General features: G+C 39.1%; 2 protein-coding genes across 5 annotated transcripts in view; one reads left to right on the top strand and one right to left on the bottom strand.

Moving 5' to 3' along the window:
- POLB (DNA polymerase beta) overlaps nucleotides 1-27,608 on the top strand; it is a 679,334-nt gene that overhangs the window by 277,463 nt on the left and 374,263 nt on the right. The window lies entirely within an intron of this gene.
- Nucleotides 1-27,608, bottom strand: part of KAT6A (lysine acetyltransferase 6A) — a 122,796-nt gene that overhangs the window by 54,201 nt on the left and 40,987 nt on the right. For all 4 annotated transcript variants that reach the window (XM_050800351.1, XM_050800350.1, XM_050800353.1 and 1 more), the window contains one exon: nucleotides 2,553-2,661. In XM_050800351.1, coding sequence (XP_050656308.1) covers nucleotides 2,553-2,661 — 109 coding nt within the window. The remainder of the gene's footprint in view (nucleotides 1-2,552; nucleotides 2,662-27,608) is intronic.

Raw genomic sequence — 27,608 nt, 5'->3', positions numbered from 1 at the left:
CCCAGCTACTCCGGAGGGTGAGGCAGGAGAATGGCATGAACCCAGGAGGTAGAACTTGCAGTGAGCCAAGATCGTGCCACTGCACTCCAGCCTGGGTGAGACTCTGTCTCAAAAAACACATGTTACCACTACAGTAATAGTTTTCAAATTACACTCATCCTTAGCTTAGAGAGACAGAGACCACCTCAAATATAATGCTACTTAGAAGGTAGGGCTGCAAACACAACACTCCCTTCTCCTCCATTTCAATCCCACCCCACCTAGAACAACTCATTCTGTTTCATATATTTGGGTTTTAATTGGGGGATTTGAAAATCACTGCATTGTATGGCATGCCATTATATTTTTATTTAATCTTTTATGATTTATGGTTTATATTTAACTATTAAATCCATCCAGAGTTCATTTTGGTTTGTGATAGCACGCTGAATATGATTACCTAGCACTCAAGATCTATTCTCACTTTCTACTGCGCATAAAAACTGAAAAGCTAAAACATCGTACTTCTTAGACTCCTTTGAAGCTAGGCTCCAAGTTCTGACAAGTGGATGTGTTCTCCAGGGATATTTGAAAGGCAAAAACAAAGCAAAGATCATCCTCCTCCTAATACTATTTTCTAATGAGAAGCAAAGTCATGGAAACAACTGTATCTACGCTTCTCCCTCGTGGATATCCAGAGCTATTGTAATGATGGCCAAACTTAGCACTTCAGCACCAACTACAGAGTGCAACTGTTGTGCAGTGGACTCCCTCCTGCTTCCACCTCTTCCACATAGAGGCAGACACAGTGACTCCTCGGATGGGTCAGTTCTGCAATGCACCCAGAGTCAGTCCTTAAAGTCCAACCTCCAGCTTGCCTCTTCAGCCCTGACGACGATTTCACAAACACCTAATTCCAATATTTACCTTCCTTCCTCTTGAAGTATCTAGTGTGGTTTCTGTTTTCTGAGCTAAATCATGGTTGTTATCACTGTAAAACATTGAAAATTAAGCCAATGGTCAAAGATAACGCTAGTTTGCTAAGGCCTTCCTGTAAGGTCTTGTGAGTTTTTTTTTTTTGAGACAGAGTCTCACTCTGTCGCCAGGCTGGAGTACAGTGATGCCATCTCAGGTCACTGCAACCTCTGACTACTGGGTTCAAGTAGTTCTCCTGCCTCAGCCTCCCGAGTAGCTGGGACTACAGGTGCGCACCACCACGCCTGGCTAATTTTTGTACTTTTAGTAGTGATGGTGTTTCACCATGTTGGCCAGGATGGTCTCGATCTCTTGACCTCGTGATCTGCCCGCCTCAGCATCCCAAAGTGTTGGGATTACAGGCGTGAGCCACCGTGCCCAGCCAATCTTGTGAGTTCTTGAAATATAGAGCAAGAATATCTCTGGAACTGGCAAATTAGAAGATTCTGCAAAATCTTTCTTAGGGCCTAGAATTTCATATTGCTCGCTAGACTGCAGTATCAACACTATTTCCCAATGTGACATATGTAAGTTTCCATCAAGAAAAACAAATCTGTTATCATCCTGGTTCAATTCATCAAGCCTGAGGCATAAATCAAGAAAGACTAAGTAGAGATTATTAAAGAAACCAGCAATAACTTCAAACTGATTGCTGTGATTTAAGCAGATGTTAAATACTGAAATGTAAAGACCAACAGGAAAAAATAACCCCACAGAAAGTGTTTTATATAAAAAAAAAAACTAAGACCTGATTTAAATTAACTGAATTACATATTTCAGCTACATATTCAAATCCCCTAGTGCAGAAGCTCATCTCAATTACCTAAAACCATAATCAAATTAAAATACAGTCATGCACCACACAATAACGTTTCAATCAAATACAGCCCACATATGGCCGGGCGTGGTGGCTCACATCTGTAATCCCAGCACTTTGGGAGGCCAAGGCAGGCAGATCACCTGAGGTCAGGAGTTTGAGACCAACCTGGCCAATATGGTGAAACCTTGTCTCTACTAAAAATATAAAAATTAGCCAGGCGTGGTGGCAGGCGCCTGTAATCCCACCTACTTGAGAGGTTGGGGCTGGAAAATTGCTTGAACTCAGGAGGCAGAGGTTGCAGTGAACCAAGATCACGCCACCGCACTCCAGCCTGGGTGACAGAGGAAGACTCTGTCTCAAAAACAAACAAACAAAAAAAACCAGACAACATATGACTATAGTCCCATAAGGTCATACTACTGTAATTTTATGGTACTTTTTCTATACTTAGATATGTTTAGATACACATATATTCGCCAGTGTTACAACTGCCTACAACATTCAGTGCTGTACAGCTTTGAGCCTTTGAGCAACAGACTACACCATATAACCCAGGTGTGTAGTAGGCCATCCCTCTTGGTTTGTGTCACAATACTCGATGATGTTCACATGATGATTAAAGTACCTAAGGACATGTTTCTCAGAATGTATCCTCCATAATTAAAAGATGTATGACTGTATTAATTTCATAAGGATTAAGGACACAAACTCAAGTCAACATACTTTCTGCTTGCCTTCATAACACATTTTAGAAGAAAAACAGAAGGAAATCACATACCACTGTTGCCACAATCGGCACAGGAGATGAGTTCCTCTGGCTTCTTTTCTCGGTTTTGTTCTTTTGTACCAAGACAGAAACTACAGATGGGGATTGGTTCAGCAACCGGCTGTGAAGAAAAACACAATTCATTCCAGTACTAATACTTTTATTTAGTATTACCATAAAGACATCAAAATTATAGTTTTAAATTCCTACCAGAGTAAGTTTAGGACAATTGTTATTACTCTCCTAAATTCCAACTAAGTAGGTGAGTTTTTACAAAGCCTGCTCTGCCTGGGCCTTTACATCACAATGGTCCTTGTGATGACCATTCAGAAACTTTTTACTCCAAAAAATCCTATCCCAATCAGGTTCATCACTTAGAACCTAAATGATACAGTGTGGATTTTAAAAAGCAAACCCTTAAGACTGAAAAATTCAACTGGAATAACTTCAAGAAGACACAGTGTAAGCCTCGAAAAAGCATGTGATCTAGTAGAAGAGCAGTAAGATATATACAAGTAAACACAGACACAGTGACTCCACGGCAGAAGACATTAAGTGCTATAAGAGAGAAACAGTAAGTGTTTTCTAGCAGTAGGAAAGAGAAATTGCAACAGTGATGTGGAGAAAGGGAAAGGTTGAAAGGGGAAAACAACATGTATTAAGCACCAGTACTATGTTATGGGATCTTTAGAAACTTGTCCAAGGACAATAGCTAACAAGTGTTAAGAGTGGTTTGTTTAATCTATGTTCCTCCTAAGAGTGATGGAGAGAAGGCAATAGAGGTAGTATAAACAGAACAGACTTAGGTGTGCAGTCTGGTAAGGCCAATGCTTAAATCATATAGTTTCTGCCATAAGGGAGAGAAAAAAAATAAAAGAAGCTAGATAAGTTCGTGAAGACTGCCACCGAAGGTAAAGAAGTTGGACTCAAACTCATTAAAATGTATACATTGAATATTTGTATTTTTTATATATCAATTATACCTAAATACAGCTTTAAAACAAAAATAAAAAAATTTTTTAAATTGGATTTGATCCTATAGGCAACTTTACAGAACCAAGAGGTAATCACTTGGAGAAAAATGAGTATTGTAGCAATATCAAAGACGAACAGGGAAAACTCCAAAGATAGGTAAAACATTTAAACAGTGATTACAATGATTTGGGGGAGACAAGATGAAAACTTGAACCAAAGCTAAGGAAATGAAACAGAGAAACAGCAATGGGCTTAAAACCAGTTGTGAGAGTAGCAGAAAAAGAAAGTGAGTTAAATATGACTAAGGGGACTGAAAAGATGGTGACGCTATCAACTGTGCACAGCAAGCCATTTTAAAGCAGAAAGTTTGGAGGAAAGCAATTTGGAGGAAACTGATGAGTTCCATTTTAAATTTGTTTAGTTGGAGGTACCCTTAGTCACCTCTCAACTGTTTATGCTAGGCACTGTGCAGGATGGCAATGGAAAGCCCTCAAGATGCATGCATGCATTCGTTCGTTCATTCATTCATTCATTTGCTTGCTTCCCCAAGGACAAAGTATTGAGATGCTTTTAGTCTACTGGGGAGAACAGAGAAAGTACAATAAAATGTTTGTAGGTACTATGATAGAACTATAGTAATGGAAAACAGAGGAGGAAAGTAGGGAAGGAGGTACTTTCACAGAAGTACCCTTTGACTTCAGTTTTTCCAGAAGTATTTAACAGGCAGCCCCACCAGGTTCAAAAAGGTGTACAAAAAGGTAGAAAATACAGAATCAGGTTTGGGAGTGGAATGTGAGCTCAGTTTGGGGCTTACTGAGCTTAAAAATGCTTATGTAGCTGGGCGCAGTGGCTCACACCTGTAAATCTCAGCACTTTGGGAGGCCAAGGCGGGCAGACCACCTGAGGTCAGGAATTCAAGACCAGTTGGCCAACATGGTGAAACCATCTCTACTAAAAATACAAAAATTAGTCGGGTATGGTGATGTGCGCCTGTAATCCCAGCTACTTGGGAGGCTGAGGCAGAAGAATTGCTTGAACCTGGGAGGTAGAGGTTGTAGTGAGCCGAGATCGCACTACTGCACTCCAGTCTGGGTGACAAGAGCAAAACTCCATTTTGGAAAAATATAAACTAAACTAAAACTAAACTAAACTAAAATAAAATAAAAAATAAAATAAAATACATTAACATTCATGTAGCAATACCCACTGACAATATAATACAGGGAGATCTGAACTTTAAGACAGAGACTGGTCTGGATTTAAAAATCTAGAAGTCATATACATACAAAATGGCATTAGAGCCATCAGAATTGATGAGTTTTCTCATGGAGAAAGGTATGAAGAAGACAGCTAAGGTGAGAACACCAATAACTAAGTGGCTGGCAGAGAATAAGCCAGAAAAGCAAACAGATTAATGAGAGAGTTAGGTGGAACACCAATATCAAAACATCCAACACAAACAAGCTAACAGTAGTGCTCAGCCAAGAGACTGAGAGATGAACGGCTAGTTGTCTTAATAACTATGGCTTAATCATAATTAAGCCTACCACATCCTTTCCTCAAAAAGCAGTATGAAAAAAGAACTGGGGAAGTAGGTCAGGAAAGACTTTATCCAGCAGTAAAAATTTGGGGGGCGGGGGACTCTAAAGAAGGCCTAGGAAGTCATGAGATTTAAGCTTTATTCTGTAGCCTCTAAGGTACAACTGGGAGATTTTAGGCAGAGGAACAGTACAGCCAAGATTTAAATTTTAGAAAAGTCATTCTATAAGCAGTTAAAAATTGATTGCAAGGGATGTGATCTATAATCCAGGCCATGAGCAAAGAAGGACTGTATTAAGGTGCTGAGCAAAGAAATGCAGAAAAGAAGATAAAAGATATTAAAAGATAAAATTGTCAGGACTTGATGGCTAATTGCTTTGGGGAGGGAAGCACAGTAAGGAAGACAAGAGTCTGGGAAGACAGCACTAAGAAAATGAAAAGGCAAGCCACAGAATGTAAGACATGAACAACAAATTTAACCAACAAATGGCCCATATCCAGTATAGATAAAGAACTTTTACACTGCAGTAAGGAAGAGGCAGACAGTTCAACACAGATGGCAAAAACTTCCACAGGTACTTTCCCACAGAAAATACATGAATAGCACATGAAAGGCCAACAAACATAAGGAAAGATGTTCAACCTCATTAGTCATCAAGAAAATAGACTTTCGAGAATGGCTAATATTATGAAGACTGGTAATACTGAGGGTTGATTAAAAAGTGGAACAACGGCCAGGTGCGGTGGCTCACGTCTGTAATCCCAGCGCTTTGGCAGGCCAAGGCAGGCAGATAACAAGGTCAAGAGTTCAAGACTAGCCTGGCCAACGTGGTGAAACCCTGTCTCTACTGAAAACACACAAAAAATTAGCTGGGCATGGTGGTGGGCATCTGTAATCCCAGCTAGTCGGGAGGCTGAGGCAGAAGAATCATTTGAACCCGGGAGGCAGAGGTTGCAGTGAGTCAAAATTGTGCCATGGCACTCCAGACTGGGTGCCAGGATGAGATTCTGTCTCAAAAAAAAAAAAAAAAAGTTGAACAGCAACATACACTGCTGACAGGAATATAAATATAAATTAACAAGACGAATTTGAAAATGTTGACATTATCTACTAAAATTGAACATGTGCATACCACATGATCCAGCACTTCCACTGCTAGCTATACAAGCAACTGAAGTATATATTCATAAAACATGCACCAAAATGTTCAGAGCAGCATTATTCATAATATTTTATTCAAACAAAAATTACCCAAATAATTAAGTGGCTAAACAGATAAACTGTGCTGTATTCATACAGTACAATGTTAACACAGTAATAAAAATAAACAAATGTTGCCAACAACATGGATGAATATCACAAACCACACTGAAAGAACAGACAAAAGAATACACCCTGTACAATTTTTTAATGTAATGTTCAAATATAGTTCTACACTGTTATGTCAGGAAAGTGGTTACCTTTGGAAAGGAAGGAAGCAGTAGTGAATTGTAAACAGATTTCTGAGGTGCTGGTAATGTTCTCTTTCAGGACGTGGATGGTGGTTTCATAGATGTTAATTATGTGTAATTAAGGTGTACACTTAAAATCCGTGCATTTTCTGTATGTATATTTTAATTAGAGAGTTAAATTTAAATTAATAAAAAATATAGTATAGGACCATGGTACCTTGGAATATTCTTCAAGAAATATCAATAGTGATTTGGACATTAAAGTTTGGAACTTAGAAAACAGGCTAAAGATAGACTGAAAAGATATCAACCTGCAGGTGATAACTGACAGTACTCAGTAAGAACGTGGAGTGGGTAGAAAAGGGTAGAAAGTAAGGAGAGGGGAGTACAGAAATGGGATAAAGACTGAGAGAAGCATACCAAGATTCACAAACACCTGAGAAAAAAAAGGAGACCACAAAGGACCAATCTAAGAGAAAACAGAAGCAAAAGAAGCAATGACACAAGAACTTCAACAAGTAGAGAGTAATCAATAATCAATTTTGGAAAGATAAAGTATCTACTGGAACCTGGGCAGCAAGCAAAACCCCATCTCTACAAAAAATACAACAATTAGCCGGGTACGGTGGTAAGCACCTGTAGTCCCAGCTACTTGAGAGGGTGAGGTAGGAGGATCACTTGAGCCCAGAAAGTCAAGGCTGCGGTGAGCCATGATCATGCCACTGCACTCCCGCCTGGCAACACAGCGAGACTCTGTCAAAAAAAAAAAAAAAAAAAAAAAAAAAAAAGGTATCTACTAGATTCTGCAATTGAGAAATAGTTGAAGGCATCATTGTGAGAGAGCCCTTTTCAGTGACAGAATAAGAACTAAAGTCACAGGACCAAAAAACTGCCATGAAGGGACAGATAAAAGGCAGCTAAAAAGAAACTGCAATAGGTTTTAATGTATTCCAGGTGTTCAAGATGGGAAAGACTAAACCTATTTAAATGTAGAACGGAAGACAAATGTAGTAAGAGACTGGACCTATTAGATTACTGTTCTGATTTTAAAAAGAACAGATGAATTGTAAAGCATAGGTAAAGATACTGGCTTAATAGAAATACATTGTTTGTAGGAGGGATGGGGGGATGCCCATTTCTGACAGCCTCCATTATTTCTGGAAAATGGGAAATAAAATCACCTGGTAAATGTGGCGCACGGATTGGCCAGAAAGAACATGAAAAAGTAATAATTGACCAAGAAAACTGAGAGGAAAGATTGAGTGGGTTCAAAAACACACATAACAAAAACGCCCCCCATCAAAACAGAAAGCAGACACACATCCTTCAGTCAAGATAGAATCAGGGAAGTATGCATTAAGAAAGAGAATAAACTGAAAATACGTGAGAAAAAAGTTGAGGAAGCCCCTGCAAAATGGCCTCCATATTTCCACTAAAACAAAAGGCAACATTACTTGCCATAAGAAAAATTGATGGTTTGGGCATTTACAGGGAGCTGCAAAGGTCTCAAAGTCTCTGTGTGGAAGGCGGAAGCAACTGGTGACAGAAAATAAAACTGTCCATCAGCTCTAAACATGAAGCTATGATTTGAAAGAATTCATTTATACTGGATCCCATCAAAATAGTTATACAACTTTTTAAACACTTCTGAAGCCTTGGACTGACAAAAACAGAGAGCTAGAGAGGTATAAGCCACAGGGTAAGGGGCCCTCGAGTGCAAATGCAGACGTTTCTCAAATGGCAGATCACAAAGTAGAGGCTGACCATCATAAGAAGAAGGGAGCTGACAAGCTGGAAGTGTAAGGAGTTAAAGTACTGTAAGAATCAGGATAAAACTACAAAGGTTCAATAGGAGGTGAAAGAATTGGAAAAGGAGGATTGAAGATTATATCAGCAGAGGAGCTTTAACGTTTGTGATTTCTTTTATTCATTTTTTGTTTCATTTGTTTGTTTGTTTTGTGGACAGGGTCTATGTTTTGTGGAACATAGGCCCATGCTGGAGTGCAGTGGCTATTCAGAGGCATGATCATGACTCACTGCAGACGTGAACTCCTGGACTCAAGCAATCCTCCTGCCTCCAGCTACCTGAGTAGCTGGGACCTAGGCATGTTAGAGTTTGCAGCTTCAATCTTAAGTATAAGGTTCTGGCTAATGAAGGAAACCCCAAATGGCAAACATGCATGAATTTTTTTTTTTTTTTTTTTTTTTTTTTTGAGACAGAGTCTTGCTCTGTCGCCCAGGCTGGAGTACAGTGGTGCGGTCTCACCTCACTGCAAGCTCCGCCTCCCGGGTTCACACCATTCTCCTGCCTCAGCCTCCCGAGTAGCTGGGACTACAGGCGCCCACCACCACGCCCAGCTAATTTTTTGTATTTTTAGTAGAGACGGGGTTTCACCATGTTAGCCAGGATGGTCTCGATCTCCTGATCCACCTGTCTTGGCCTCCCAAAGTGCTGGGATTACAGGCGTGAGCCACCACGCCTGGTCGCATGAATTCTTTAATAATAAGCACTCCTAGACACTGAGGGCGCAGTGGTAATGAGGCAGACACAGCCCATGTCTCATGGAGCTTGCATTCTGGGTCAGTACTGAAGAAAGCAAGAATGAACATAATGGAATCTGGAAGTCAAGAAGCTGAGAAGGCATGATTTTAGAAGAATCATATAAATGTCTTTATCAGTAAAAATGATGACAGTTCCCAAGATAAGAAAGTTTTGCAAAGACAGTTAAAGAAAAGAATATTGGTAAATAACAGTCTCTGCCTCTAAAGCCAAGATAATGGTATTAACAGACGGAAAGAACTTCATATCAGAAAAATTTGTCCATAGGGAGCAACGATCATCCTTAGAGGCAGTGAAGACCAAAGAATGTGTCAACTCTTCTTACTGGGCCTCTCTCCACTACACCATCCTTTATAAAACAGGGGTGAGAGTATGGAAAAGTTGTTCTGCTTGAGGGATATATACACAATTCAATGTAGCGACCTATGAACGGTGGGTCACAGTACCACGTTCACATATAAAGCACATTATATCACTTCAGCAGTCTGGATTTAAAAAGGAACAAAGTTGGGTTTAGAGCAATCACTGAAGAAAAGCCTATTTTAGGACAGGGACTAGAGGGAAGACTGAGAACAGTATCACAATTCAAACTAAATTACCAAAATTAACATACTTAAGTATGGCAAAATACTTGGCCAATCTGCTATACTTCTCAGGGACAGATTAGATCATTTTATTACTACTTAACAAACATAAAAGGGAAAAAAAGGAGAAAGTCTGGAAAACAATAGTTTGTTTTCTTCTTCAGCATAGGAAACAGTCTTAGAAAGTTAAGACTACGGAGTAATCTGTGTCTTCAAACATGTGTCTTTATCACCCAGAACAAGACAGTAAAGTTTCTAACTGCAAAAAAAAAAAAAAAAAAAAAAAAAAAAAAAAAAGGTATTCAAAATCATAACTAAGAAACCCCTAGCAAAATTGTACCCCATGTTCCTGTATGCTCCCTGTAATATTACTACTGTTAATACTTCTTTTATATATGGCCAGTTTCACATTACTAGACGTTGTCTATCCCAAACCAAATTAGCTTCAGCCATTCACACCTACTCATGAAAATGAAGGGTGGAGGCGCAGTGATTCAAACTGGCTGTGTTGTTACTTAGAGCTGGATAGACAGTTTAACCAAATTATTCTAGCACTTATCAAATAATCCGTCTTAGACCTTGCTTACTCATGACACAAAACAATTTGCTGATTAGTCCCAATAATGACAACTTAAGTTTATACAATATTGATATTTACAGTGTGAAAATAAAGCTGAAAAGCAATTTGTTAAGCCAAATAAAGGCGTTATTCCAAGCAGAGCCAAGCTGTATAAAAACAGTTTTCAGTCACACATGGCACGCTCCCCATTGAAGACGCATATTCTTTGGCCAAACATAAAAATAATAAACTTTTCAGCTGCCAAACCAAAGTGAATCCACAGAGAACTACTATTACTGACAATGATCATGACATTTTAACTAAGTGATAATTTCAGTTTGTTTTTTAAGTGCAATTTGGGAAAGAGTAACAGTACCTTGGGGGTTTAATCATTTCAGCTGATGAGCTACAGCAACAAATGGTTTAAATAAATCATCTAGGTTAAGACACAGTCTATCAGTTTTCTTTAATTTGTTGGTCAAATAGTACTGCTAATCAGTACACCATGATTTGTTTTACAGTATGCCAAACTATATTGTTAAAAGCATCTAAAAATTGTAACTCCAGATCACTCTCATTCCCAAACTATTAATGAGCATGAAACCCAGTTAGGTAGGGCTAAAACTATATTGGGTTCACCGTAAGATATGAATCTGTAATGCACTAAGGTGGTTATAGGAAAAATAGAAGAGATAGTCATAGTATTTTCCAAGTAAAAGTCTACAAGCTGATTTCAATTGCTCTGTATCACAAAGACAAAAACTACTGATAATCAGTGAATACAACTTTTAAAAATCTGTGCAGAGACAGAAAATATGCCATATGTTTCTCTCAGACCTATCCAAGCTTCTTATACTGTATTGTTCCCATGATCTATATAAAGTAAACCTGTTCCTACAACTAGTAAAAGAAAAAAGGTTGTAGCAAATGACTTTACACACCATTAACCACAGCAGCCACAGTGAATCTGTTAAAAGGTAAATCAAAGCATGTCATTCAGCTGCCCCAAACTCTCCAGTCCAATTGCTTCCATCTCAGATTAAATGCCACATGAACTACAAGGTCCCATGTGATCTGTACTCCCCTGTTTTCCCCCTCGGTTGCCTCTGTGACCTCATCTTCTATTGCTCTCTCCCTCTACACTCCACTCCAGCTTCCTTGATTAGGTTTTCAAGGCAGCGGTTACAGGCACAGGGCCTTTGCATCTGCTTTCCTTCTATATCTAGAATACTTGTCCCTAGATCTTTCAGATCTCTACTCAGGAAGTCACCTTCTCAGTAAGGCTTTTTTTGAACACCCCATCTAGCATTTAAAAGCAACCCACCAACCCCAATAATTTACAAGTTCCTTCCCTGCTTTGTTTTTTTCCCCTTAACCCTTTTCACTAATTAACATGTATGTATATCTTATTCTTAACTAAATGAAACTTCTATGAAGGCTCTGATTTTCATCTGTTTTTTAGGACCATATTCCTACTACTAAAAACAATGCCTAAGCAGGGCACGGTGGCTCATGCCTGTAATCCCAGCACTTTGGGAGGCTGAGGCGGGTGGATCACGAGGTCAGGAGTTCGAGAGCAGCCTGGCCAACATGCTGAAACCCCGTCTCTACTAAAAATACAAAAATTAGCTGGGCATGGTGGTGGGCGCCTGTAATCCCAGCTATTCAGGAGGCTGAGGCAGGAGAATCGCTTGGACCCAGGAGGCGGAGGTTGCAGTGAGCCGAGATTGTGCCACTGCACTCTAGCCTGGGCAACAAGACCGAGACTCCATCTCAAAAAAAAATAAAAACAAAAACAAAAACAATGCCTAGTAAACTCAATAAGTATTGCTGCATAATTAATTGAATTACCTTGTAGAACTAGATAAAATAAGAGTACCTTACACAGAAAGAACAATGAGTTGGTATGAACCTGATAAAAAGCCATGTGCACTGCAATAATAATCACAGCAGTACAGAAAAGGTCTACTGGTTACAAAGCAATCTCACAAAGTGATTTCATGGCCATAACTAAGTAAGATTTCTGCTACAGCAACTCAAAAGCAGAGGGAGACTTGTGGCAGAGGGTACCAAGATTGTGTACCTTGTGTCATCGGTTGCCCTACATCTCCTTAAGCACCAAGTTGAGATCGCTATAATAATCACCAGATGGCAGTATTGAGGCAAACACAGGGTGGATGATTCTGTAACAAGTAGGCATTCTGACTTGAACTTTTAGAAATAACTTTTAAAAACAGGAACAGTAAAAATTTTGCCCAATGTTCTCTGTTAAAGTTTATACCATGAAAGAATTTTTAATCATAACCATTTAGAATATCTTAAATAATGACATTTTCTAGATATACAGATATATCTGAGATATTCTCATCTTAAAGTCCAATTTTCATTTCTTTTCTTTTTTTTTTGAGACAGAGTTTTGCTGTTCTTGCCCAGGTTGGAGTGCAATGAGGCGATCTCGGCTCACTGCAACCTCCGCCTCCTGGGTTCAAGCGATTCTCCTGCCTCAGCCTCTCGAGTAACTGGGATTACAAGCATGCGCGACCACACCCAGCTAATTTTGTATCTTTAGTTGAGATGGGGTTTCACTATGTTGGTCAGGCCGGTCTCGAACTCTTAACCGCAGGTGATCCACCCACCTTGGCTTCCCAGAGTGCTGGGATTACAGGCGTGAGCCACCACGCCCGGTTTCAATTTTCATTTATTTCCCCCAATACCGTCTTTAATTTTTTTAAAGGCCATAAACCTGTAATTATCTATATTTTCTAGTATCTTCTGAGGAACTCAAATCTAACTTTGTCTCTGTTCTTAAACACTGACAAAAAGAACAGTCAAGAACCTGTTTTATTATATGTAATTATTTCTAGTTCTTTTAAGACTGAACTGAATGATAAATTCTATAATTTGTCACCACTGAAATTTTCATGGGAAAAAACTGCACTTGTAAACTCAAACTCCTGACTTTGGAAACCTCTAAGAGATCACTTCATAAGCAATCAGGCAATACAGGTATGCGCTTTCTAAAAGCTACAAAATTTCTCAAGTTTTACAGCCACTGGAAATTACTGAGACACACTGGCATAGCCAATTAAAAGAGTATGGCAGAAGTACATATATAATTCATGTAATACTCCCTATAACACTCAAACATGCACTAAGCAACAAAAAAAGAATAATGAGCACATCCTTCTATAGACTTAAACACAAAACATCTATAAAATATCTATGGTTTCAATGTCCCCTCCAAGTCTGGTGTTAAGAGGTGGGTGGGGGCTTTCGGAAGATAATTGGGCCATGAGGGCTCCGCCCTCATCACCAGATTAATGCTGTTATCAGGGGAGTGGGCTAGTTATCGTTGGAATTTGGCCCCCTTTTCCTGTCTCATAATGCTCGCTTCTATCTTCTGCCCTTATGCCATGTTATGGCACTGCAAGAAGGCCCTCACAGAGAGATGTGGCCCCTTGATCTTGGACTTCTCAGTCTCCAAAACTATGAACCAAATAAACATCTTTACTTTATAAATTACCCAGTATGTGGCGTTCTGTTACAGTAGCAGAAAACAGACTAAAGCATACATAAAACTTACGTTCAACTATAATTATTGCAACTCATTTCTTTAAAATCTAGTAGTGTACCACAAAAGGACACATTATATGATTCCATTTATATGAGGTACCTAGAATAGGCAAATTCATAGAGACAGAAAATAAAACAGGTTATCAAAGGCCATGGGAAGTGGAGAATGGGAAGTTATTGTTTAATGGATACAGAGTCTATTTGAGATGATGGAAAAGTTCTGAATGAATGAGAAAGAAATGGATGGTGGTAATGGTATCACGACAGTGTGAATGTACTTAATGCCACTGAATTTTACACTTAAAAAATAGTTAAAATGGTAAATTTTTATATAAATTTTACCATAATAAAAAATGAACAAAACCAATTAGTACAAATTTTTCATATTTTCACAAATCAGATGATTTAAGTAATAGGTCAAAACTCATGCAATGAAAAGCAACTACTATAATTTGTTCTCATCTTGAAACCTGTATTTTTAACCATTCCTGTAGAATCCTAGGAATGTTAAATCTTGTATGCAGTAAACAGAATTAGAAATATAATTGTATATAATTGTGGCCCATCAAAAATGAAAAAAAAAGTTACTAATAACAATTATATTTGGCTACTGAATTTAAATGTTAGCCATTTTATTTTCACTGTACCTACATGCAAGTTAGTTATCTTTTAATCCAATTGCATAAAAACAACTCACCTTTATGTCTTAACAATTTTCTTGTGAAGTAAGTCTAAGAATTAAACCTAACAATCAAACACTTTTCAGTATCAAACAAAAAATTCTTTCACCATATATCTTATCCATCCAGGTTACCCTGAGCATAAACCACCATAACCTTCTCTCAAATCTATCCCTCTACAACTACAACCTACACTGCCACTCCAGTCTTCTAGTGGCTCCCTGGCACTTTATCCCACCCCTTTCTTCTCCCACAGTTATAATCAAGTAAAGTAAATTTAACCTGAAATTAACTTTCTTCGGTGGGTATTTGTTTCACAGAACTTGAGACAAATAATTTTCAGCAGAGATGTTATCTATAAGTTGATAAACATCTACAGACAAGCACTCTACTATATAAGTACCTGAAGGATAAAGAGCAGTAAGTCTTAAGCTTAGAAGAGTGGAAAATTGGAGTATTCTCAGGCATGGTACAGTGAAGGAAACCAAAATGATGCTCAATGGCTGGGCATGAGGAAAATGAATATTGCAAGGTTGTCAAAATATAACCCAATACACAATAAGAAGTCTAGTAAATGTTACTCCTTGGTGGACATTTTAACATAACATAAAAATTTGAGTCAATCAAAGAAAAGGTTGTATTCACATTTTCAAAGCACTTATCAATTCAAAAGACAAAATCCACACAAAACAATTAGAAACCAATTAAGTACCATTCATATTTTCCACTCACACACCAAAAAAGTAAGCCTTTTAAGAGAATCTTTGCAAAATTAGTTATTTCCAATATCATAAGAGTAACAAACTAGCACACATACTCCCTTTAGGAAACTCATCCTTTGTTAGAAAGTGCTGACACTTTGAGGAAGAAGCAAGCTGAACATTCTAAAACATATGGTTCTCTTTCACTCAGGCAAGCCCTCCATGTTAATGTTACCAAGTTTTTCATTCTTTCACTAATAATAGCCTACCAAATCCTTTCTGACAGTTTTGAATTCCATTTTTATCCACCTTTTCCAAACTGATATCCTAGGTGAGCAGATATCACCACTTAATTCACCTCAAGTGAATTTGTATATACTAAGTAAGCGTTTGTTGAAATTTAAATGCAACAAAACCATGCTTAGCTCCATTTATCATTACTTACTCAGAGCCTTTCCTCCTAGATTCTGTATCTTCAAGGAAACTATATTTGGGTGGACTTTAAGTTCTTCAGCATCCCACATACTATCAAGTATTCTATGACTGCTTATTAAACATTTTTAAGGATAATCTGTTCTCAAAAGTACACACTTGCAAAAGATTTATAATTAAAAAAAAAAAAAACATGAATGGCCTGGGAAAAGACCTATAATTTGCATTATTCATAGTCTATAACTTTCTATAATTTTAATCAACTCCAACATAACCCATTAGCCATTATAAAACTTTAATAGGGATGCTAAATTGAATTCATTTTTATTATGATGAGTTCATTCAATGATTTCTACAATTAGACATCAATAGGATTATTGGTCAAAGTTAAGGATACAATTAGATCAGTAATGATCAACTTCAATTTCCAGTTGTACTATATATGTAGATTATTGGAAACTGAGATGAGAAACCAATCATCTATTAAGATACTATAACAATGTTCTATTTCTTAATCAGAAGTGACATCAAAAATGACAATATCTATATTTGCTGAATTTAAATTCGAAGCTAAGAAACTGTAAAGTGTTATCTTTCTTTCACAGGTTTAGTGGTTATTTGAAAGCTCCACTTTCTATTTGTCAGTGATACATAATTTTCCTCATTCATCCAAATACGGAATGATACTTAAAAATTATTATTGCCTCTCCCTTCCTTTGTGATCCTTTTCTTTCTACTTTAGTTTCTTTTACATACCTCTCTCCTGACTCAGTCATGTCACCATATTCAATCTCCTACACAGACTGACTCCCTCTACTCTTCCTTTCCTTTGACTTTTTTCTGCATATTGCTACCAGATTAATCCTCCTTAAATACTATTTGTATCCAGTCATTTGCCTGGCTCAAAACTTACAGAATATTTCTCAACTGTCAACTCCCACAGGCTGGAATTCAATTCCCTCCTTTATAAACTAAACTAACTTTCTCACTCTATCTTCCTTTATTCCTAATCTACTCATTCATCTTCAGAAATCATACTTTACGCTCATTCTCCAGGGTATTTTACCCCTTCTCTCAAAGTCATTTGTATCTCTACCTACAAGAATCAGCTCAGCAGTACTTAGAAACAGACTAGGTTCTGCCACTGTGGCATCACTTTGAGCAGGTTACTTAACCTTTTTAGTGTTAAAATACAACATACCTGCCTTTCAAGTTAATGTGAAGATTAAATCAGATAAAGTTATAGCTGTGTAATTCAAATGTAAGAAACACCTAGTAAGTGCTAGTTTATGCTACACCTTTTTCAAAACTGTATCTATCCTTCAAAGCTTATTTTTGTTAACTGACTGCTACTTCTTAATTCAGGGCAAGTTTTAGTTCTATTTTAACTTCCTGAAATAGGCAAGTTAATTAAAATTTCCTGTGGCCTAAGAAATTCTGTATATATGGTATTTACTTACACAATTGCACTAAGAGTTTTAAAGTCTTTGTACACACACATTTACCACACTGCGTATTACCCACCTAAAAAATAATTTAGTGGTACTTGAGTATAAGAGCATTAGCAAAAGAATATTTCTATGCTAAAATACATATAGAAGTGATGGTTGCCAGGCACAGTGGCTCACGCCTGTAATCCCAGCACTTTGGGAGGCTGATGCAGGTGGATCATCTGAGGTCAAGACTTTGAGACCTGTCTGCCCAACCTAGTGAAACCTCATCTCTACCAAAAATACAAAAATTAGTGGGGTGTGGTGGCAGGCGCCTGTAATCCCAGCTACTCAAGAGGCTGAGGCAGGAGAATCACTCAAACCCAGGAGGCGGAGGTTGCAGTGAGCCAAGATCACGCCATTGCACTCCAGACTGGGCGACAGAGCAAGACTCTATCTCAAAAAAAAAAAACAGAAGAAAAAAAAAGTGATATTTTAGAAGAAGCAAGATGTTCAACAATACTTTCATGTTCATTAAATTTTTAAAAGATTGTTATTGTAGGCATTTATTTTGGCCAAATAGAAGTTTAAGAACACTTGAACAAATCGGCAAATAGCATCATTTTCTTCAAGACCTAGAAGAATAATAACTGATACATAGCTAATAGAATGCAAGGTTCTGTTATCAGAATCATGAGGTTTGGAACTAAAAGGGATCTTCAAAAATGATTATACGCTCCTTAAACAAAGAAAAAAATCACTGTCAAGGGTGCACATGACTAGTAAAGTGACAAAAGTAACATTCAAAGTCAGGTAGATATTCTGACTCCAAGTTCCTAACTCTAAATACATTATGCAGTTTTCAACTCAGTTGCTCAAGTGAACAATCTATAGCTAAAATGTGAGGGAGGGAGAGGAAGGAGAGAAGGAAGAAGGAGGAAGGAGGCTTTACAGGTAGAAAATGCTGGGTTTCTATTATTGGTAAATAGTGATAGTAACATAATATAGCGTAGAATGGTTTAAAGTTGAATATTTAAAACAAATACTGACCGGAGGTTCTCTGCTGCCTTCATCAAAGAACAGCATTATTCATAGCAAATAGAAATCAATCTTTTACTCCCTTTTTCCACTCTCAGAGAATTATTAAGAAAGGGGAAAAGATAGACAAAAATGTGGAAGCTACAGCAGGTTCCTAAATGTAACTAAAACATTAGTAATAAGACCTTTTATTTTAACACAGCACATTAGTGTCTCTGTAACTTAGTAAGACAAAAACTTTTCTACCTAAGAAACTAAGACAAGGCATTGAGAGGGTCAAGAAAGGTGGAAGGAGGTTGAAATGTAGAGTAAGTGGCGGCTAGTAACAAGTTCCTAGAGGCAATGTGGTCAAGGGACTTTTTAAAAAACTGTAAGACTCCGTTCTAAATTTTTTCTATGCTACAATAAAAATCTTGAAACTCGCAGCCCACTAAAAAAAAAAAGTGAGTAATTTTTCAGTAATTTTTTAAAAGGCATGGGGCTTAAGTTTGATTCTGTGCAGTACAGAGGGAAGAGAAACACCCAAGGAGCTAGGGCAAAAGTTAGATGAAGGCCTTGGGAACCTAGCCAGAAGTGAGTGTAACAATCAAGTCCCTGGAGATCTGTACAGATCTTGAGAAGAATGAAACTCTCCTACAACAAGGAATAGGGGCTTGTCAAAAGACAAGACTCAGTTGTCAGCTACATCTAGGCTGCAGCAGGAAATGCTTGGTTACCTACAAAGAGAGCATCTTGGAGTTCTAGGTCTTCTACATGTAAACAAAGATACTTAGTACGTCTTTGTCTGCTTTACTGTTTTTAGTTTCAACAGAAAAGCTTTACTATTTATCCTAATTATAAAATCGTAACATTCATACTAAAATTTTGATAATAAAATGAGAGATAAGACTAAAATTTTCTCCTAATCTTTCACTTCCTCCTCCTAATAGCCAGCATCTACTGAGAACTTAATCACAAGCACTGTTCTGTACGCTTTACAGGTATTAAAACCTTCAGACCTCACAACTGTCCTATGGGGAAGGTAGTATCATCACCACTTTCCAGATAGGAAACATCCCCAGAAAGATTAATTTGGGTTACCCAAGTCATAAAGATGTAAGTGGCACAGCCCAGATACAAATCCAGGCAGTCTGGCTCCAGAGCTTGCATTCTTCAACCTGATGTTATACTGTCTCTTTTCCTGTATATTGTTTTCAGCTTTTTCTTTACACAGATTTTAAACAAAACAAAACAAAACAATCAGTCTGGCAAATATAGCAACACCCCATCTCTTCTAAAAATACAAAAATTAGCCGAGCGTGGTGGTGTGTACCTGTAATCCCAGCTACTCGGGAGGCTGAAGCACGAGTATCACTTGAACCTGGGGGGTGGAGGTTGCAGTGAGCCAAGACTGCACCACTGCACTCCAGCCTGGGTGACAAGAGCGAGACTCTGCTCAAAAACAAAAAACAAAAAACAAAACCCACACATACACACAGATGAGTCCATAGCAGGATGGGGTATAATCTGCTTTTTTGCTAAATTTTTATTTCCACATCAACAAATTCAAATCACTATCATCTTTCTTAAGGCTATGTAACACTTCACTAAATGCTATAAGGTAATTCGACCAATCCCATATTGATGAGCATTTAAATTACTTCTAATTTTTTATTATATGCAATACTGCAGTCAAACAGCTTTGTACTTACATCTTTACTACTTTTTGGATTATTTCCTTAGGACATATTCCTTGAACTGGAATTACTGGGCCAAAAGGTATGCACATTTCTAAGATTTTTGATCCATACTGCCGAAGTAAATTTCAGAGAGGCTGTACTCCCACCTCTCTATGTGTACCAGCTATTAAGCTGCTGTGTTTCAAGTCCAAGTTCACTCTTCTCTACCGGGCCTTATGATGTGGGGCTCGGATTCTACATACTTCCTTTCTCCTGTCAGGTGGCTTCCCGTTCAGCTCCACCAGCCAGGAACACACTAGAGGAAGACTAGAACATAAAGTTGACAAAAGAACGGACTTGCTCCTTGCTATCTCCTATCCTGCCACTGGAACCCTAGCGTTGGCCCTTTCTGAGGAGAAACGGTTGTTTCCAGTCTTCGGCTTCTTTTCAGCTCTCTCGGAACTAGACTTACCATGCTTCCCAGAAAGCCCAACAGCAGCAGGGCAAGGCATCTTTCTGAGAGATCTGAGACCCAACTTTGTGGGGCCTCTCGCTCAAGTCTTTGAAAGTAATCAGGCAATGGGCCTTCCTTGTAAGTCTGAATCTCAGCTCCATGAAGCCCCCGCTCCAAGCTTCTAATAATTCACATCTCTTTTTTTTTGTTGTTCCCCCAGCCCATGGGGTTGTAGCTGATTCCAGAAGTTATTACCTCGGCGTTACTTCAATTTTCCATTTTGCATTTCAGTTCTCCAGCATCTGCTTTATCAATTCCCTACACATCATTTTCTTTACTGAAGTATCCAATGTGGATTATATTTAGTATCTTAGCAACCTGGCATACCTACCTATCTTCAGGAGGTCAGTGTTATAGGCTAAATTTTGCTCCCTGCAAAAATTCATATGGTGAAGCCCTAATTCCTCAATGTGACTCTATTTGGACAGAAAGCCTTTAACAGAGGTAATTAAGGTTAAATAGATCATAAAGATGGGGCACTAATCCAACAGGACTGGTATCCTTATAAGAGGAAGAGAAATCAGGAGTGTACTCACAGAGAAAAGCCTGTGTGAGGACACAGCAAAAAGGTGACCATCTGCAAGACATGGAGAGAGGATAACCTTGCCAGTGCCTTGATTTGCAACTTCCAGTTTCCAAAATTGTGAGAAAACAAATTTCTGTTGTTTAAGCCATTTAGTCTACAGTATTCTGTTATAACAGCCTTAACACACTAGTAGTCAGCTAGCGAAATCACCTCATACTATTTGTATCTTTAATGTTACCTACACAGACCATTATTGTGCATAAGGCGCGGTGGCTCAAGCCTATAATCCCAGCACTTTGGGAGGCCGAGACGGGCGGATCACGAGGTCAGGAGATCGAGACCATCCTGGCTAACACGGTGAAACCCCGTCTCTACTAAAAAATACAAAAAAGTAGCCGGGTGAGGTGGCGGGCGCCTGTAGTCCCAGCTACTCGGGAGGCTGAGGCAGGAGAATGGCGTAAACCTGGGAGGCGGAGCTTGCAGTGAGCTGAGATCCGGCCACTGCACCCCAGCCTGGGCGGCAGAGCAAGACTCCGTCTCAAAAAAAAAAAAAAAAAAAAAGAGAAACAAATATATAATAAAACTAGCTCCCTGCTGCTGGGTCTTATGATCTAGTTGTAAAATTAACATGTGTGCATTAACATTACAATACAGGATAGCATATGCTAAGTAACAAACATAATGAAAGTATTATAGATAAGGTGCCTGAATAAACTGATTCAAATTAATGCTTTCCTAAACTGTATAAGCCTAAAGGATTCAGGAAAAAAAGAAGTAGGAGCACACTTATTTTTTAAATAACTACATAAAGCTTTAATAGGCAAAGTCCTTTTTTCAGACATAGATTCAAGCACTCTCACCAGACCTTGCGAAGAATGAAAAGCTAGGCCAAGACGGGCGGATCACGAGGTCAGGAGATCGAGACCATCCTGGCTAACACAGTGAAACCCCGTCTCTACTAAAAAATACAAAAAAACTAGCCGGGCGAGGTGGCGGGTGCCTGTAATCCCAGCTACTCGGGAGGCTGAGGCAGGAGAATGGCGTAAACCCGGGAGGCGGAGCTTGCAGTAAGCTGGGATCCGGCCACTGCACTCCAGCCTGGGCGACAGAGCAAGACTCCGTCTCAAAAAAAAAAAAAAAAAAAAAAACTGAAAAGCTAATTTTTCCCTCGAAAACCACTGACATATTTTTCAACTTTATAAAAAATCTTGAAAATAAGAACCCCAACTTTCAAGATCCTACATTACCATCTTTAATTCAATAGACTAGTAAATGAGATCATTTGTTCTAGAAATGACTATTCACAATGCTGATCAACGTTAAAAATCAGTACTTCGGCCGGGTGCGGTGACTCACACCTGTAGTCCCAGCACTTTGGGAAGCCGAGGCGAGCAGATCACCTGAGGTCAGGAGTTTGAGAGCAGCCTGGCCAACACGGTGAAACCCCATCTCTATTAAAAATACAAAAATATTAGCCGGGTGTGGTGGCGCGCACCTGTAGTCACAGCTACTTAGAGGCTGAGGCAGAAGAATCACTTGAACCTGGGAGGCAGAGGTTGCAATGAGCCAATATCATGCCACTGTACTCCAGCCTGGGCGACAAGAGTGAAACTCCATCTCTAAAAAAAGTCACTATTTCTACATATAAATGGAATCATACAGTCAGTAGCCTTGTGAGTCTAGCTTCTTTTGCTTAGCAGATTACATGTGAGATTCATTCATGTTAATGGCTGTGTCATAGTTTGTTCCTTTTCATTGCTAGTAGCATTCCATTGTACGACTAGGCCACAGTCCATTCCTCATTTGAGGAACATTTGAATTGCTTCCAGATTTTGATTCTTATAAAGTCATTATAAATATTCGTGTTTAAAAAAAATCAGTACTTTTCTGTCTTCAAAGTCCTTTGAAAAGATATTCTCTACATTACCCTAATGTTGCTCAGAAACATACAAAAGCATACTCTAAGTTAACATTACATCAAATTAAAATGTATCTGACTTAAATATATTTCATCTTCAATACTACATCCATAACAGTATAAATAAAGCCTTAAGTGTTTAACGAGTTTGAAGCCCGAGGACAGTAGCTCTCAAAAGAAAAGACAGTATGATAAGGGTGGAGAACATAGTGACGTAATGCTCAGTAAGGAAAGCCCTGACAAATGCAGACTGCACACACACAATAAGAGATCAGGAAAGCCAGGATGAAGCAGCCAGCTTGGTTTCATGCTGCAAATTTTTGGCAGACATTCAACTCCTTCTGCTGTTTTCCTAGCCAGCACATTTATCTATGTAATGTCACCAGATCCAGAGAGGGAGTGAGGTTGCAAGGAGGGGGAAGAGGAGAAAAACTGTTTTACAGGCTGCCAGCCCTTCCACACATGCTGTTACTATACAAAGGATGTCTAGAAAGCCAATGTGCTGCACATATTCAAATGCTGCAAGCAAATACACACACACACACACTCTCTCTCTCTCTCTCCCCCCCCCTCCCCACAACATCCATCCATCCATCCATCCATCCATCCATCCATCCATCCAAAGAACAACTGCAGAAAAGGAACTGCCTTTGAAAAGAAGAAAAGCCCATAATTAAAGTCTTGATTCAGAAGCAATGACTTCCTTCTGAAAATGATTTCAGTTCTTGGGGGAAGAAGGTGGGGATACTAACCCTATAGGGAAATAACTTGTATTCTGCAAAAAAGCCTGACCTGATCTGGTCCCAGCCAACTACAAGCATATGCTACCACAGAAATAAAGTTTTTGAGAAGCACAAGTATACTGTCAAATAACAATTACCTTCATAATACCTAATATACACACCACTTTGCCAAGGACTAGGAAGAATAAAAATGAATTTTAAGAAACATTTGCCGGGCGCGGTGGCTCACGCCTATAATCCCAGCACTTTGGAGGCTGAGGCGGGTGGATCACAAGGTCAGGAGTTCAAGACCAGCCTGGCCAAGATGGTGAAACCCCGTCTCTACTAAAAATACCAAAAAAATTAGCTGGCCGTGGAGGCGGGCGCCTGTAATCTCAGCTACTCGGGAGGCTGAGGTGGAGAATCGTTTGAACCTGGGAGGTGGAGGCTGCAGTGAGTTGAGATTGCGCCACTGCACTCCAGCCTGGGTGACAGAGACTCCATCTCAAAAAAAAAAAAAAAAAAAAAAAAACAGTTTAGGGACCCTAGAAGAGTCTAGTCTTATCTGTACCTAGGACAGTTCGCTGTTCTTAGCATTCTTGTAAGTAGGTGTCTGAGAGTATATATGTGTATGTGTCCATGTGCACATGTGTGTACACAATAGTAATATCAAAACGAAAACTGTACCTGGAATATAAAACTACAGATCAGAACGTATAGCTCATAGAAACAGTCAGGCCTATTGGAAACAGGGTTTCTTACTTTCAAGGACCTCATTATCTAGTTAAAGGTAATCATACATGAATTAGTAAATTATGTAAGACAGTGACTGGTCCAGAGCAGTTACTTCAGAAGTGTGTGGACTGAGTTCTATAAGGCACAACACTGAGCTTTAAGGGCTTAGGAGTCTAGAGAAGGAGAGATGAAGTTGAGATATCTTCAAAACACAGCAAAGGTTTCTCCTGGGACTAGGACTAGAAGGTTCATTAAAATTTTGATTGTTAACTTCATAACCCCTGTCAATTAATTCAAATTCTATACAGTTGGTATCTCATTACCTTTATTTTATTGATAAGGAAAAGATATTAAGCATCAAGGCTTTAACTACATAAAACAAATACTTGCAAATTCCGTACTACTTAACCCCCCACTCCCCCCACCCCCACAAAAAACTCTCAGCCAAGTATGGCTGATGTATACAGAGCCAGAGAGACTAGTAAAAGATTAGGCAAAGTGTGAACATGACTGGCTTGATCTACAGATAGTAAGTCACAAAGCTCCCCTCATTAGGATAATCTAAAGCTAATATTTTCAACTCCAAAAATCCTAGAGCCTAAAAAATGAAACCCCGTCCTTAAACAGTATTTTCTTTTTTTGATACAGGGTCTCACTCTGTCGCCCAGGCTGGAGTGCAGTGGCACAATCTTGGCTCACTGCAACCTCTGCCTCCTGGGTTCAAGTGATTCTCTTGCCTCATCCTCCCAAGTAGCTGGGATTACAGGCGTGCATCACCACACCCAGCTAAGTTTCATATATTTTTTGAGTAGAGAGGGTTTCACCATGTTGCGCAGGCTGGTCTCAAACTCCTGACCTCAAGTGATCCGCCTGCCTCTGCCGTGGCCTTCCAAAGTGCTGGGATTACAGGCATGAGACACGGTGTCTAGCCCCTCAAGTGACTTTTTTTTAACACTATTCTCAAGAACAGTGCCGTCTAGTAAAACTTTCTGGGATGATGAAATGTTCTATATCTCTGTTGTCCAATACTGTAACCACTAGCCACATATGAGCTAGGGGGTAACTGAAATGTGGCTAGTGGTTATCATTACTTTAATTAATTTAAATTTAGCTACATGCACCTAATGGCAACTGTATTGGTATAGTTCTAGAAAGTCTATATATAGAAGACATTTTAAAACTGTAATTTAAAAGCTGGTGAATAAAGCAGTATCAAAGATGAAGAGAGTAATTTTTTACCCTGAAAATCAATCTTTAATGTAAACTCTACAGTAAATGACTCTGCATACACAGCACCCTGTACAAGGCTGGCTTTCCTACCAAGTATCTCAAATCATATATCATCATTCACCCTTTAATAGCATGCTCTCAAGTTTTAGTTTAATTAGTTGCAGAAAATACATAAGTGAGAGCATTGCATATAAGTAACTAGCTACATAAGAGAGAAAATCAGTTAGTTAACTACCATGGATCTCTTTCCTTGACCATAAAATGGGGATAACAGTAACTAGATCTGTAGAACTTGAATAAAACAACAGGAACCATAAAGTAATCTGAAGTAAAATATTAAAAGGCAATGCTATTAGTTTATATGAAAATAAAAATGTTAAATATTATCTTATGCTGTTATCTTAGGAGACTTCACAGGAACTGGATACTTGCTGAACAACCACATACAGCACCACTGTGCTAGGTGCAGATAATCCAGTATGTAAGTTTAAAAAAAAAAAAAAAAAAAAAAAAAAAAAACACCCTCCATAAAAGGCCACAACAAGTATCTTCGTGGAAAAGGTGGCATGTGACCCTGAGAAGACTAATGTGTGCATGTGTGTGCATTTTACATTCTTCACAAAACCTTTAATTTTTTTTTCCTGTTTTTCCAGAACGTATTGAACATTAACATCCTTTGTCAGGCCAGGCGCAGTGGCCCATGCCTGTAATCTCAGCATTTGGGGAGGCTGAGGTGGGAGGATTGCTTGAGCCCAGGAGTTCAAGACCGGTCTGGGAAACACATGGAGACCTTGTCTCTACAAAAAATTTAAGTATTAGCTGAGCATGGTGACATGCACCTGTGGTACCAGCTACACAGAAGGCTGAGGTGAAAGGATTACTTGAGTCCAGAAAACTGAGGCTACAGTGAGCCATGATCACAGCACTTACAGCCTCGCGAGAGGGCAAAACCCTGTCTCAAAAACAAAACAAAACAAAACAAAACAAAACACAATCCTTTGTAAAAAGCACAGGTCTCATTAAAGAAAAAGTACACATTTACCCAACCAGAAAAAACAAAAAAAAAAAAACAGGACAGTCACAGTGGCTCAGGTTGGGGGTAGTGGCTCACACCTGTAATCCCAGAACTTTGGGAGGCCAAGGCAGAGGCAGGCGGATCACCTGAGGTCAGGAGTTCAAGATCAGCCTGGCAAACATTGTGAAACCCTGTCTCTACTAAAAATACAAAAATCAGCTGGGTGTGGTTGTGCACGCATGTAGTCCCAGCTACTCTGGAGGCTGAAGCAAGAGAATCACTTGAACCCAGGAGGCAGAGGTTGCAGTGAGCCGAGATCGCACCACTGCAATCCAGCCTCGGTGACTGGTATTGTCAATACCATCTATTGACAATAGGCCAGAAAACTGCAGATCAGACAATCCATGTATTTGTTGAGTAAACACTGTATCAGAGCACAGAACTAGTTTCCCATGAGAAAGTAGAAATGGGGTTCAGATTCTAGAACTTCAACTTTATCCATAAAGCAATTACATTTAACCAATTAGGGCAGATCTACAGAAATCTTGGCTTACCTCAAAAAGATTCAATAAAGCCCAAAGCTCTACCCTGGCTTTCTTCCACACACACTTAGGCAAGTCTCTTCCCAATTCCAAACCCTCAGCCTCAGAGCACCCTACTGTGCAACAAGTCTGATTATCACCTCCCCATCACTGGGGTATGTGAGACAGCCCAAGTTTACATTTGTTGTCCTAGTACTTCCCTTCATCTCAAAAGTGATCCGGCTTGTATAACAAATCATATGATGGTCCTCGCCTTCACTAACCCAGCAGTCACTCCCAGCCAGCATTATAAACTGTTTGTGCTCTACTGTGTGCCCAATCATTCTTGACACCAGATTCTTCTTTGCTTTCCCAGGGTTTCCTAAGCCTATTTGCAAAGAAGGTCCCTCTTCTTCCTCTGGGGTCACTGAAATAGAAGGATACGCGTCCTAAAACACCAGCAACCATGATCCCAATCATTTGGAGAAAGCTCATCTGAGACAGAAAACAATGTAATCAATTCAAAGAGAGAGCAGAGAGAAGAGGAGATAATCCAGGCAATAATCTAATTCCCAGATCAGTTGTCCCCAAAACCAATTCCATCCCTATCATTCCTTATAGTTTGGTCCTATGTACTAACAGATTGCCCTTTTTACTCAAGGGCTTCAGTCACTTGCAATCCCAGACCTAACATACCCACTACATG

This window comes from Macaca thibetana, chromosome 8, assembly GCF_024542745.1.
Source record: "Macaca thibetana thibetana isolate TM-01 chromosome 8, ASM2454274v1, whole genome shotgun sequence".
Taxonomy (NCBI): domain Eukaryota; kingdom Metazoa; phylum Chordata; class Mammalia; order Primates; family Cercopithecidae; genus Macaca; species Macaca thibetana.
Note: the sequence above shows the minus strand (reverse complement) of the source record. Positions and strands in the feature narration are given on the sequence as shown.